Below are 13,413 nucleotides of genomic sequence, written 5' to 3'. Positions count from 1 at the left end.
TTGTCTCATCGTGGACACGAGGTTGAAATCAGCAGACCCTCTGATTCAAGTACCTCATCTAACACACGTTAACCTAAAAGTTCATTTCTACTAGAACTGTAGCTTGTGAGCTGGAAACTCTGAGCTTCAACCAGTCATAGACATAATAATTTAAATTTTAAAGACACTGTTAGAGTCAGGGTAAGAAGCTGAGTCTATTGTTTACTCAAGTTTGTGTTCCAACTACAGGAGACACATCCGAAACAGGAATTCACGCCCCAATGACCCTCTAGTAGAAACATACAAGAGAAAGAACTGGAGCAAATACTTATCCAAGATGGCAGCTACAGTTAGTAAAAGTGAGCTAACACAGAAATGGCTCAAACTCTGCCAGTTTGATGGATATCGAGCCAAAAATTGTTGTTAGTATTGGAGTGTGGTGCACTATACATACCCTGAGTGCCAAGAAATGGTGCTATACTAGGTGAGATTGTGCATAACAGCATATTTTACAAATTAATGTGTGCTGGTGAAGGTTCTCAGTCATCCAGGCTATTGTAATCTGAAGGGTTTGAATGAAAGCAACTGGATTTCTTTGGTTTCTTGATGATGTGTTGCTTCTAATGCGAGGAGCTTTGTCATTTCTGATGGGAGTGTGGGAGAGACAAGTTTCAGTGCAGGTCACATCCTCAAAACAACCATTCACACACACACACAATGACTACAATGACTCTTCAGGAGGTAGTACATAGGCAGTTTCAGCTTGTTAGGCTACAATAGACAAATGTCGTTTATAAGCCTAACCCTGGTTTCACACTGCAAGCATCAGCGGAACGGAACAGCAGCGGAGCGGCTCACTCGCTGACTTCAAAGCGGTCCTTTTCACACCGGGAGAGTCTTGGCCACGGCACGGCTTCCTCGCTGTACTCGCGAGATTCTAAAATCCCTCGAGACTTCTGACACCTTCATCGCGAGACAACGAATTCCCTCGAGATTTCCTCCATCCTTCCTCATCGAGAGATCACAACCCTCACGAGGAATCACACCGTTGCACTTCTCGAAAGAAACTGGTGGTAAACAAAGCAGTTCGGTCACACGTGCTGACGTAAGTTATAAATAACATCGCAACGTTGCATATTATTTTGAAAATAACCGGGGATTTTACACTGAAACCTTGTGTGGTTTCCTGTCTCGCACTATGTGAGCTGCGGAAATTGACGTGTCCCAGAAGCGGCTCGCGGAAGAAATAGAACTCGATCCTAGGGCTGCTCAATTAATCGAATTTTAATCACGATTACGATCTGAGTTTTGAACGATTATAAAAAACAAAACAAGCCGATTATTTGCTCCTCCCGCTTGCGCTGCCCTGAGTTGCAAATGAAGCGCTCCTCCACAGTGTTGCCAACTTAGCGACTTTGACGCTATTTCTAGCAGCTTTTCAGACCCCCTTCTTGACTTTTTAATCCTAAAAGTACCTAGCGAACATCTCAGAAACATCTCTGCTAACCCTTAGCTACTTTCTGGATAACTGTCGTCGACATTTCCTGCAGGTTAGCTAAACACTCCGCCTGTGCTCCGGACCGTTCTTCACAACATTAGGAAAGGGAATGATGCAGTGATGCGTCGGTCGCTAAAGACAGCTCTCGGAGCCGGCTCCTTGTTGGATTAACCAGAGTGAGTGACACACACACCGCACCTGCGGTCTCCTGAGCAGCTAAAAACAGCTAAATGTGCGCGTGCAGCGTGCTAAACACACGTGCAGCTTGCCCGATTGCTGTGAGACCGGGGTGGGGGGGTGGGGGGGGCAGCTGTGGTTGGGACAATTATTACATTAACTGATGGGCCTGTAAATAAATAGTTTATAAATAAGGTAGAAATAAGTTCCTCACGCTGATAACTAATCTCTCTGAGGACACTGTGCTAGTGCACTCTCCTACAGCACCTTGACACGACTCAATAAATGTTATGTAACATTTTGTGAACATGAATTTATTTGCATTTATTTGTTATAAATGCCTCTGTATAATTCTTGTTGTCAGTATTTGCAAGATATTGGTATTTGGTTCTGTACTGGTTAGACTCAAGGTCTACAGCCCTTGGGTCATAGACTATGAGCTATAAGTATATTGGTCTTTTTATCCTGGGAATCAGGAGTTCTTTTAGTGATCATCTTGTTTCTTATTTTTGTCCTGATTGTGCCCTGAGCAGTTTTATGACTGAATAAAAACAAATAAAATCAACATAAATTGAAAAATCGTCCTAAATAATCGTGATCTCAATTTCAGTCACCATAATCGTGATTATTATTTTTGCCATAATCGAGCAGCCCTACTCGATCCTATCTTTAGTGGCGCGGCATGCCGCTGCCGCGTTGCGGCTGGTTTGAAACACTCCATAGACTATAATTGGATTCTATTTGAAGCGGTGCTGCTTCGCTGCCATTCAGTTCCGCTGATGCTTGCAGTGTGAAACCGGGGTGACTCTCCCGTATTCCAGTCAGAATTTACAAAACTCCTCAGATGAGAAGTGAAACATCTTGAAGACACCAAGAAGTCCAATAAGTTGTCTTCCTTCAAACCCTTTTGGAAAACGTAACGTAATGTAATCTTGGTTGAAATCTGACATAAAAAGGAACATTTTTTGCAATCCATCTTTTTACTCCGCTTTTTGTACTAAAGAACGTAAAAACAGGTGACAAATTTAGACAAAAACTAACATTTGTTGGATTCTTTTGCTGCTGCGCCGCTAAAGGGGGGTTTCTAATGCATCGTCTCAGTAAATGAGTAAAAGTACATCAGCTTTGCTTTCTTCTGAGCTTCAGAGTTGTAGAATTAAAGCTGCACAAACTCTAAAATTATACTGACATGCCTCCTTTTAACAGCACACGTGTAACATATTCTATTTATTACACAGTACAACTTAAAAGATGATGTAAAACAGCGTTAAACCTCAGCCAACTTTTTAAATGCGTTGCTGGTTTTGTTGCTGATTTTGAGTTCAGAATTAGTTTAGCAAAGACAGATTCAATTTTATATGATTTCTGTACTGATTTGCACATTGTTGCATTGGTTTTAATAGCATTTTTGCAAAAATTTCATTTAAATAAACTGCTCGTAACAGTGAGGATGCACATTTATTGTCTTCAGGGACTTGGTGGCTTGTCAGCTGCTGTTAATGGATTTATCTAATAACTAGGATTAACTCAGAGAAACAAACACACTGTGGTGTGGCAGTAAATCTTCTTGATGGATATTTTGTCACAAGCGCTGAGGTGTGAAATGTGATTATCAACATTAGCCTCTCCTAATGGCATCAGCCTGAAGTTTTGTGTGTTCCTCAGGTTCTGTATGATTCAGTAGCTTATTAAAGCTTGTTGTCAGTTTGCTTGATGGCTTTGGACACAGGCTGTGTTTAATTCATTCGTCTGCGCGTCTCTGGGATTTTCCGTTGCCTCAGCGAGCGTCTAGCGTTATTAAAGGCATTAATCTCTGGCATTTGATGCCTTGTTACGACACTTTCCTGCTCCCGCTGTGCCACACAAAACACACTGATATTCTGGTGTCAGGAGTGCCATTCAGCACCGCGACACAACAATATCCCTAAAATACAGACACCAAATCATATTTTATGATTTCAGCTCAGTATTTGTGAAGATATCGAAGGTTTTACTTGTTGTTTGATAGCTTTTTCTTTTGTTGATCAAATATCAACAGCCTTCAGGCAACGCACAAGCCCACTGTGGTCTGTGAAACTGTGATGACGTGCTTAGAAATGCTTTTAATTGGTGCCGGTGGAGTTTTCTTGTAAACACGCTCCAGCAGATGCACTCAGTTTACCCTTGAAGTCCAGCAGGCGCGTTTAATGCGGCTACTTTAGAGGTAAAAACTTCTCTGGGTTTTTTAAGACTGTTTTTATTACAGATTCACTTTAGTTGTCTGCAGCTCTAACCCGCAGGTACATTACTGCACATATTAGCATGGTGCCTCCACATTAAGGTCAATGCAAAGGCAGGATGTGACTGTGTGTGTGTGTGTGTGTGTGTGTGTGTGTGTGTGTGTGTGTGTGTGTGTGTGTGTGTGTGTGTGTGTGTGTGTGTGTGTGTGTGTGTGTGTGTGTGTGTGTGTGTGTGTGTGTGTGTGAGAGTTTGGAGCTTTTCATGTAAATTTCAAGGAGTGGTGTTTGCATGAAATCTAATGTATGCAACATAAATTGGGCTAAAAAACATGCAAAAATATGTTAAATTGTTGCTCTTTTAAACTGTCACTTAAAATATAATGTAATATAATATAATACAATACAATGTATTACAAAGTAATTTAACATTATTTAACATCATTCATAATATAAAGTAAACAATCTTTTATATAGCGCCTCAAGATAAAAATCATGAGGCGCTTCACACAAAAATTATATATATATATATATATATATATATATATATATAATGTAATGCAAAGTTTCCCCAAAAAACTTGCTAAGCTTGGCGGTTGAGAAGCCCGGGGGGTGGCGCATTGATCATTTTGCTACTGTGGGGTGGGGCAACGCCTCGCCTAACCCTAACCCAACATTTACACCGAAAGAAAAGGAAAATCATTCTAACATTAGAGAAACCAATAAAAATATACAGATAGCCTGTGATGTAATGTTTCATGTTACTCATTCTTTGACATTACTGCTTCCCATATGCTTATCTTTTCATACATGGCTGACTTGTCCCAACATGTCAAATTCATAATAATAAATATACATATATACATGAGTACATCTGAAGTTTTGTTTTGTACCACCTGGAAGATAAAACTTTATGGGTAAATGTAAATATTTCTCCAGCAGCAGAGATTTTTACGAGTTTGTGACGGTTAAAATACAAAATTTCACATTTTTGTGATGTTTTTGAAGTTTTCATTGGTTCATTTCTTATGCTGTTTAATTGAACACCGTAACCTGTATCTCCAGCAAGTGAACGGGAACACCACTTGTCTGTTATCTCTTCTGAGTTTGGCTCACAGTAACCTTTTCCTGCCACTGAATTTTAGAGAAAAGCTGTGAAGTCGCCACATTGTTTTGACATGCCGCCTCTAGAGCTTTTATTTCTAAAAAGTAAAACAAAACCTCATCCTCTCTTCTGCCCTCGTCTCTCAAACTCCTGCTGAACGCTCCGTCTCCGGGGCGGATGGCTACTCCACCACCTCTCAGTGTCTCTTTATAAAGTCGTTTCTGTAGTAGCTGTCATCCTTTTCTGTTTCAGACCATTTTATAAAAAAGTCTTGAGTGTGTTAAATCCAGAGCTTTTAACAACCATTCTAAAGGGACACTTGGCATCTTTTTCATATGTTTCATTTATTTTCTTGAGTCAGTTTGTGCTAAAATGACCCTTTGCAGGGTTAATGAAAGGCCACCCAGCCTCTATCGCCCCCTGTGGACTGAATATTCCACTTGCAACTTCAGATTGGCGAGCCGCTCTGTTGGGACTTAAACAAAATTGAGCTGACATACAGTCTGGTTCCAGCATGTTTCCTGCATGTTTTAGATCAGTGGTTCCTAACCTGGGGGTCCCAGCCCCACAAGGGGGCGCCAAAGCCTCTCAGCGGGTCGCCAGGTCCTTTCCACTTTAAGGGGTTAAAACTTCATTTATTACTTGTTTACAGACTACATTTTGCTCACATTTTTTTCATGAGTGAAAAGTTCACTGATGTTAAGACAGGAAATAATTAGTACAGAAAAAGTAATACACTTTTAAGAACATTTTGCTCAGCTCACTGTTTTATTTTCAAGTGTCAAAAGTTCATTAAATATAGGGCTGGTTCATTAATCACAGCGTTTACAGTAAATAATCTAGTATAAACAGTAATATACACATTTAAGTACATTTTGCTCATTGTTTTTTTTATGTGTCAAATGTTTATTGAAAGGAATGATTGATTTATCAGTGTTTACAAGAAATAATGTGTTCAGAAAATTAATACAAACTGTCAAGCACATTATGCTCTGTTTGGTTTTGTTAATGACTTTGTTCTGTACTGGAGCCTACTATTACTGTTATCTATTGAATCAAAGCATATTAAAATGTGCTTGAACAATTTAATCATTTCTTAATACTGTTTGTACTGGAAGAGAGAATGGGAAGGGGTCGTCAAAAATTTTACTGGTAAAAAAAAAGGGGTCGCTTGGGAAAAAGGTTGGGAACCACTGTTTTAGATCACAGCTGTTTGATTAAGGTGGTAAAAAAGACAAATGCACAGCGGGGAAATAAGTTTAACTTTTGGTTCTACAAACAGACACTAGGGGGCGCTCAAAGCAACCCAATACTGCTGAGTCTCCCTTTAAAACACCTAAATTTTAAATGTATTGTTATATTTGATAACCATAACTCTTAAAAAGCCAGTAATGTTTAGATTTTTAAGTCTCAGATTTGTAACAACAGGTCTGGATTAAATTCCAAGTGAGAATTTACTAGTTTTAATTAAAATTAGTGCAAAATAAAGTTATTAGTCAAGCATGACGCAATCAGACTGATGTTTTGTTCTGAAAATCTGCAAGAGAGGTTTTCTATGGATAAAAAACTCAAAAATCACAGTTTTTATAGTTTTTACTAAAGATTAAAATAAAGTTTGTTTTCTCTAGATTTTTTAAGTATTTTAATCTTCTGTAATAGAAAAAGCACGTGATTTATCTATAGTAAGTTAATTAGGTTTATTCAGATGTAAACTAGTTCATACACATTGATTTTTTTTATAAATCTAATATTACTGCAGAATTATTTGTCTTCATTACGTTATTATATCAGAGTTTTACACATCCTCGGTGACTTTCTGATTCAGCAAATGAGACCAAATCTTTGTGTGCAGCTGAGCAGCACAAAGAGAGGAGATTGCAGTGATAAATGGGAGGAGAACGAGTGAGAGGAAGAAGCTGCAGGCTCTGCTCTTTTACTTTTGTACTGGGGATGTTTTTTGTTTCTTTTCTTTTGTAAAAGGCTTGCCTGAGAAAACATCAATTCCTCTGTTGGCAGAACTCTTTCATAATGAGATCTCCTCTTTCTTCCTCAGGTGTTTCGTAGAAAGGCGGTAGAGCTGGGAGAAAAGCTGTTGCCAGCCTTCAAAACGCCCACAGGCATCCCCTGGGCCCTGCTCAACCTCAAGAGGTAGGACGCTTGCTCGCTCGCTCGCTCTCTGGCTCGCACAGACACACTCACTCTTTCTCTCAGAAGTCCACTGTGGTGGCGCTTGTGGCGGCGTGTCTGTTTGGATGGTCTGATGCTTTAAAGAGCTCCGCGGCCTGTGGCTCGGCGTGCGACGGGCAAACACACACTCTCTTCTCTGCTCTCACACACTCAGATGTTTTAGTGTTACATGACAGAGCGGCTTTACCACACAGACGGTGGTATTTTTCTCCCCTCATGAGGCTATAAACCTAAGTGATCCCTTATAAATTCACAGAATCCCGTTCAAGTTTAGGATGGAATCACTAAAAGGCTTTTTGGAAGAAATCCTCTTAATTTAATCTCTGTAAACGAACCCAGATCCTGTTACGACCACAGCAGACTGCCATATCTAGGTTTAGTCACATTAAAGGTTTAACAAATGACAAAATTCAGTCTGAAATGAGCAAAAATGTTTCATTTTCAGGTTTAATGTTGATCTGATCTCATAACAGCCAGCATGTTTGGACAGAGGATGACTAAACTGGAGATGATTTCTTTTAATTAAGCAATTTTAAATTCATGAGTAGAAGCGTAACTTCTCTATTTGCAAAGACAAATCTCATAACAACGTGCAGCTGATCAGATTATCAGCTGTTGGAATCTGTTAAACAGGAATGCTGGTATCTTTGATGAGCCACTTTCAGCCATTGTTCATGTGGCAATCATGTGATGAAGAGTTTCTTTCTCTGAGATGCAACACTCTGGCAGTTTGTCAGATTTTAATTAAACAGCATGTTGCCATGACGATAAATTCATTTTCTCTTTGTTTGCGTACGGGTGAATGGACTGTCCCCCCACCCAGCACCTCTCTTATACTTGTCCCTGAAGAGAGAAACACCCCAAACAGTGTGTGTGTGTGTGTGTGTGTGTGTGTGTGTGTGTGTGTGTGTGTGTGTGTGTGTGTGTGTGTGTGTGTGTGCGCGTGCGTGCGTGCGTGCGTGCGTGCGGTTCTGCACAAATCTGTGATCCCCTGAGGGCTGAGCAGATTGCTGCAGATGATGACTTTACCTGCATGAAAGAACTACGATGCCTCTGAAACACACACAGATTTAACCCTATACTAAAAGTAAAGCAACACACAGCTTTTCAAAAGACGTTTGATTATTTCTTGAAATTAACTTTTTTTGTCAATTTCTGTATTTTCTAAATAAACTTACTGGTAGAAAACTTGAAGTTCTTGAATTTAAAACTTTTAACTCTTAATTGATAAAATCTTCACTAAGTAAATTAAACAAAAAAATGGGCATTTTTAAAAATCTAAGCTTGCTCTTTGGCCCAGAATCAGGTCAATCAATAAAGTTTTATTTATATAGCGTTTTCCACCACCCTCAAAGGGGCCCGAGGCACTGGACAAGAAAAGTAACAAGGATAAAAGTAGCAAGTCATAAAAGCATTCAAAACAAAATAAGAACACGGACATTTGTGAGAACAATAAAATGCCAATCAGAAAAAAATTTGGATAAAAGAAAATTAAAATTAATTGGTTCAAAGAAAGCTAAGAACAAAAACATTAAAACCAGAAACCAAATGCTTTAGGAGAAAGTCATCCTATAAAAATGAGTCTTCAACCTGCTCTTAAAGACTGCCAGTGACTGTTTGATTGTGAGCGGGAGGTGGTTCCAGAGAGAGAGGGTGCAAGGACTTGAAAAGCCTGATCACCACGAGTCTTAAATCGGGTGCGAGGGACGATAAGCAATTTCTGGTCAGCTGACCATAGTGACCTTAAGGAAACATGCTTTATTAAGGGCTCCGCTAAGTAGGTGGGGGCACTGCCTTGGAAAAACGTAAACACAAAAAGCAGAGTTTTAAACCGTGCCGGGTGTGAGACGGGGAGCCAGTGAAGAGAATACAGCACTGGAGAAATGTGGTCCCTTTTCCTAGTTCCAGTCAAAAACCTTGCAGCACTGTTCTGCACTAATTGCAGGTAATGGCGAGGTAATAAACGAAATCAGTGTCACTCCCATCCATCCATCCATCCATCCATCCATTCCACCTCCCAAAGTCTGGTTAGGAAGGCTTAAGAGAGAATCCAGACATCCCTGTTCTTGGTGATGCTCTCCTTCTCATCCTGGTGAATGCTGAGATATTTCTAGACCAGAGGGGCTACATAACCCCCTCCAGTCCCAGACACCCCCCCCCCCCCCACACACACACACACACACACACACACAGTGGGATGTGACCTGTAAGCAGACTGAATCCTTGAACCACCTTAACCTTTGAGAAGGTGCATCGTCTCCACTCCAAACTCCTCCAGATAACAGAGCTCCTCACCCATTCTCTGATGCTGAGCCGGGTCACCTTATGGAGGAGGTTCATTTTAGCTGCTTTTATCTGGAATCTTGTTCTTCCAGTCATGATTCAAACGTCATGACTACAGGTGAGGGTTGTAACCCAGACTCCACCATCACGGACCGGAACGACGACTTGATAACTGTCTTACCCAACTCTCTCTTCACCCCCTCTGGGATTGGAGGGAATTATCACTTTTAACATCAACACCTACTTTTCAACCCTATTTAAATCCGTCCACAACAGGAAGGTGCTTAAGGGATGTCTAACTGAGAAGTTAGAAGAGAAAACCTGACGTTTCCAACCTTGACCCAGATTGAAACGGAACAAATCTGTAAACAGAGGCACGCTTTTAAACCTGGCCCAATTATTATTCATCCTCACCTCCTCCCCTGCTCTGCTCTGAATTCCTTCACTCTGTCTGAACTTTCTTACCATCCCACTTTCCCATACTTTGCTTTTGTCCTTGCTCAGTTTATCCATCGTACCTCTGATGAATTAGTGTCCTCTTTTGTTTCAGGACACACGACCACAGTCCACTCTGCTGTTTGTTCTCATCTTCCACCTCTTTACTGAGCACAGGTTTACAGAATGTGAGACAAGTAACAGGAAACGTGAATACCAGTTTCAGCTTTGGCACAATCTGACTTTTATTGAAAAACTATAATAAAATAATGACGTTTATATTTGGAACTTATGTTTATCATGAATATTAAACTTGGAGATAAAACAAGTGAAAAGCAAACCACCACCTTAGAACATGTCCAGTTTTCTCCAAATTAGTTGGGAAAATAAAAGGTTAGGGTTATTTTTAGAGATGTGTCCAGTTGATTTATCTTCTAGATTAACTTGAAACTGGTTCTGGTGGGCCTCCTGAGAGGAGCAATACATCCTCATAAAGGACCATAAACTGGCTCCGTGTCCCCACTTCCACCAGACTCTTACTCTGTGTTTCCTCTCTGACTTCCCTTCCTTTGAGTGGAAAAAGCCTCTGAGATCTGCTGGATGTTGGTCCCGAACCCTAATCCACCTTTTTTATTGAAATGGAGCAATAAAAAACACCACACATGGTTACTTTTACATTCTGTAGCATGTTTCATCAAAAACAGAATAATCCTAACTACTGGATGTATTTAGTTAAGCAACAGCTTTGATCTTCTGCCGTTTCTTGTAGGAATTCAAAGAAATCAGATTAATTATGTTGGGAGTTTTAGATCTAAGCTATGCTTCTCTGGGATGTGTTTCAGGCAGATTTTATTCATGATGATTACTTAAACATGCAGTTTGTTTACTTTTTGTTGCTCTATCTTAAGAGAGTAAAATAAACATCTCAGTGCAGATTAGCTTCATAGCTGCTGCTGATATTGTGGTATAAAGTTCTACTTATTGAAGAGGAGCCCTGAGACATCTCTACAAGACTTTTTAGCCACTGATGCACACACACACACACACACACGACCTGATCTCATTAAGGCCCGTCAGGATGCAGAGCGGTGGGAGTGATTTGCAAAAGCTTTATCAGTCTGAGCTGTGAAACTAAATGGCCAAAGCGTGTTCGTGTTCGCGCGCGCGTGTGTGTGTGTGTGTGTGTGTGTGTGTGTGTGTGTGTGTGTGTGTGTGTGTGTGTGTGTGTGTGTTTTGTTCAAGTGTTTGGATGTGAAATTAGGAGCTCATTCCTCTTTACAGGCGTCCTGATGATGACTATATCCCACAGTAACAAGCGTCTCATTATTTCCTAACCAAACAACAGTAGAAAGTTTGAAGAAAGGCTCTGATTTCAGCTACAGAACTGTTGTATTTTTAATGTTATATCATTTTTATCTGTATTTTCCATTAGTTAAAATCTCTAAAATGTAAACAAGTTTGGTTTTAAGCATCTGAACCCAGATTTAGTTTATTCCTGTGAATAAATCAGACTTTTGTGTTGGCTGGTGTTGATTAGAAGAGGCAGCCATCTTGAAAATGTTTGATACTGATTAATAACCCAATGATGTCCATATGAACACTTCTAAAAGCAGCTCACCTTAAGATGACAGCTGCTAACGCTGCTTAATAAATTAGTCTTTGCGTTTTGCTAAAAAGCTTTGTGAAACCAGCTGTTTTAGGCCTTTTGTTGCATAATCAAAGGGAAGATTTGTTAAGTATTTTCTTCATGGCTCATTTATGAATGTACACATAACAGCATCATAACCCTGAAGCTTTGTTAGAACAAAGACATTTCTGGCTTTCAGGGTATGCAGGGGTTTGTTTTACAGAACGCGCCACACAAATGTGCACTCGCACTCTCCTCGGCACTAACCCCAGGCACTTTTAAGGCAGCCATGATTTAAGGGCTCTAATTAAGTTGCTAACTGCAACACTATCGCAGTTCACATTTTCTGTGCGCCCGGTGGAGGAGGAGTGCAATAGATTTAAAGGCAGGAGGAAGGAAAGAGCAGCAAAGAAAATCAGGTGGAAAAGAGGGGTCGTGGCCCGCGCCGAGACGGAGGACAGCGAATGAGCTGCCTGAGAGAACGAAACTAGAACTGGGACAAAAAATGGGTTTCATCCCATCCCTGGGTGCAAATAAATTTCTGAACTGTGTCCAGATTTAATCATTAAGGTTGCTGGAGAAGACGCATCCTGGTGATAAAATACAGCGGTAGAACAAGTCTTCGTTAAAAATGCAAACCCGAAGATCACAACACTAGCAGACTGGTTTGTTCTTTAAGGCTCCAAACGGATGTGAGAGGTTGATCGTCGTCTCAGAAGAGATCCACGAGTCCTCCACTGGTAACTTGTGAAATCACAGTGACATCAATCTGTGGTGACCTAGTTTTTATCAGAGTCGTGCTCCGTTCCACAGACACCGTGACCTTTCTCTGTTGCTTTTAGCGAGTGATTTCAAAAGTGTAAAACTACGTCAAGCGAGAAAAGATCACGCCACTCTGATCCTTTATGAGGCTTTAAACGCAGTAAAATGGGACAAAGGCTAAAATCCTCCTAACATTCAGCATCATATCACTTCAGTCAGGTGGATTTGTGGCCACGTCTCAAGAGCTGGGGATTTTTATTACCAGTGTTTGAACCAATAAAACCTCAAACACCTAAATCATTTGCATAATAGCATTGAGTTTTCTTTTGGGCAACAAGGCAAACAGCAAAATCAAAGAGTATTCCAGCGCTTAGAACTAATAAATCTTTTTGCAATCCTTGTGAGAACGGGATGTGGAGCATGCAGTTGTTCAACAGGCTGTGCAAACTGGGCCACATGCATCACCAGTCAAACACAACAGCAGACTCAGACGGACTAATGTGGTTCTTTTTGTTCCGTTAGCCAATAATTTAATGCCATTTTTCCGTTCCTGAGTGGGAGGTGACTGCAGCTACAATGAGCTCTCATCAGAACACCGGGTTAACGTCTCAAACGGGTTCATTTAGTCCTAAGTGGAGCAGGAGGAGCTCTCTGATCCAGAGTGACTGGATTTACCTGCATTCCTGTGTCAGTTCAGCTATAATCCCCTCATGCTAACATCCAGCCGTGGGAAAAATATCAGCGTTATTAGCGTATATTGATTTATTTGTTAATTAGCCTCCTCCTGCTTCCTAACATGTTCACGTGCTTGTTTTACTCTGCACACATATTAACAGTTAGCTAATACCAGATTAACATTCTGCTAATATGTTGTGATGGAACGTAACTTTTATTAACACTATCCCTCAAAAAGCTACAGATCGTAGCAGATTACCGGAGGCTGCAGCATCAAAAATCTTTGTGCTTTCAGTTAGAAAATCGGTGCGTTTAATGACTTGGATTTATGTTGCTTTAAGTGATTTCTGTGTCTCGTTTTCCCCAAATCGTTTCCAGTCATTAGTGAAACAATAAATCCAGTTAGCGTTACAGATCTTAGCTCATCCTAAAGGTTTCAGACACACTTCCATGATTAGAGAGAACAAAC

The 13,413-nt window shown here is 40.5% G+C and overlaps 1 protein-coding gene across 1 annotated transcript in view; it reads left to right on the top strand.

The window, feature by feature from the left end:
- man1a1 (mannosidase, alpha, class 1A, member 1) overlaps positions 1-13,413 on the top strand; it is a 110,541-nt gene that overhangs the window by 87,200 nt on the left and 9,928 nt on the right. Inside the window, exon 5 of the mRNA XM_015947565.3 lies at positions 7,029-7,123. Within this exon, the coding sequence (XP_015803051.1) occupies positions 7,029-7,123 (95 nt within the window). The remainder of the gene's footprint in view (positions 1-7,028; positions 7,124-13,413) is intronic.

This window comes from Nothobranchius furzeri, chromosome 2 (assembly GCF_043380555.1).
Source record: "Nothobranchius furzeri strain GRZ-AD chromosome 2, NfurGRZ-RIMD1, whole genome shotgun sequence".
Taxonomy (NCBI): Eukaryota; Metazoa; Chordata; class Actinopteri; order Cyprinodontiformes; family Nothobranchiidae; genus Nothobranchius; species Nothobranchius furzeri.
The sequence above is the reverse complement of the archived record's forward strand: the minus strand, read 5'-3'. Positions and strand labels throughout refer to the sequence as shown.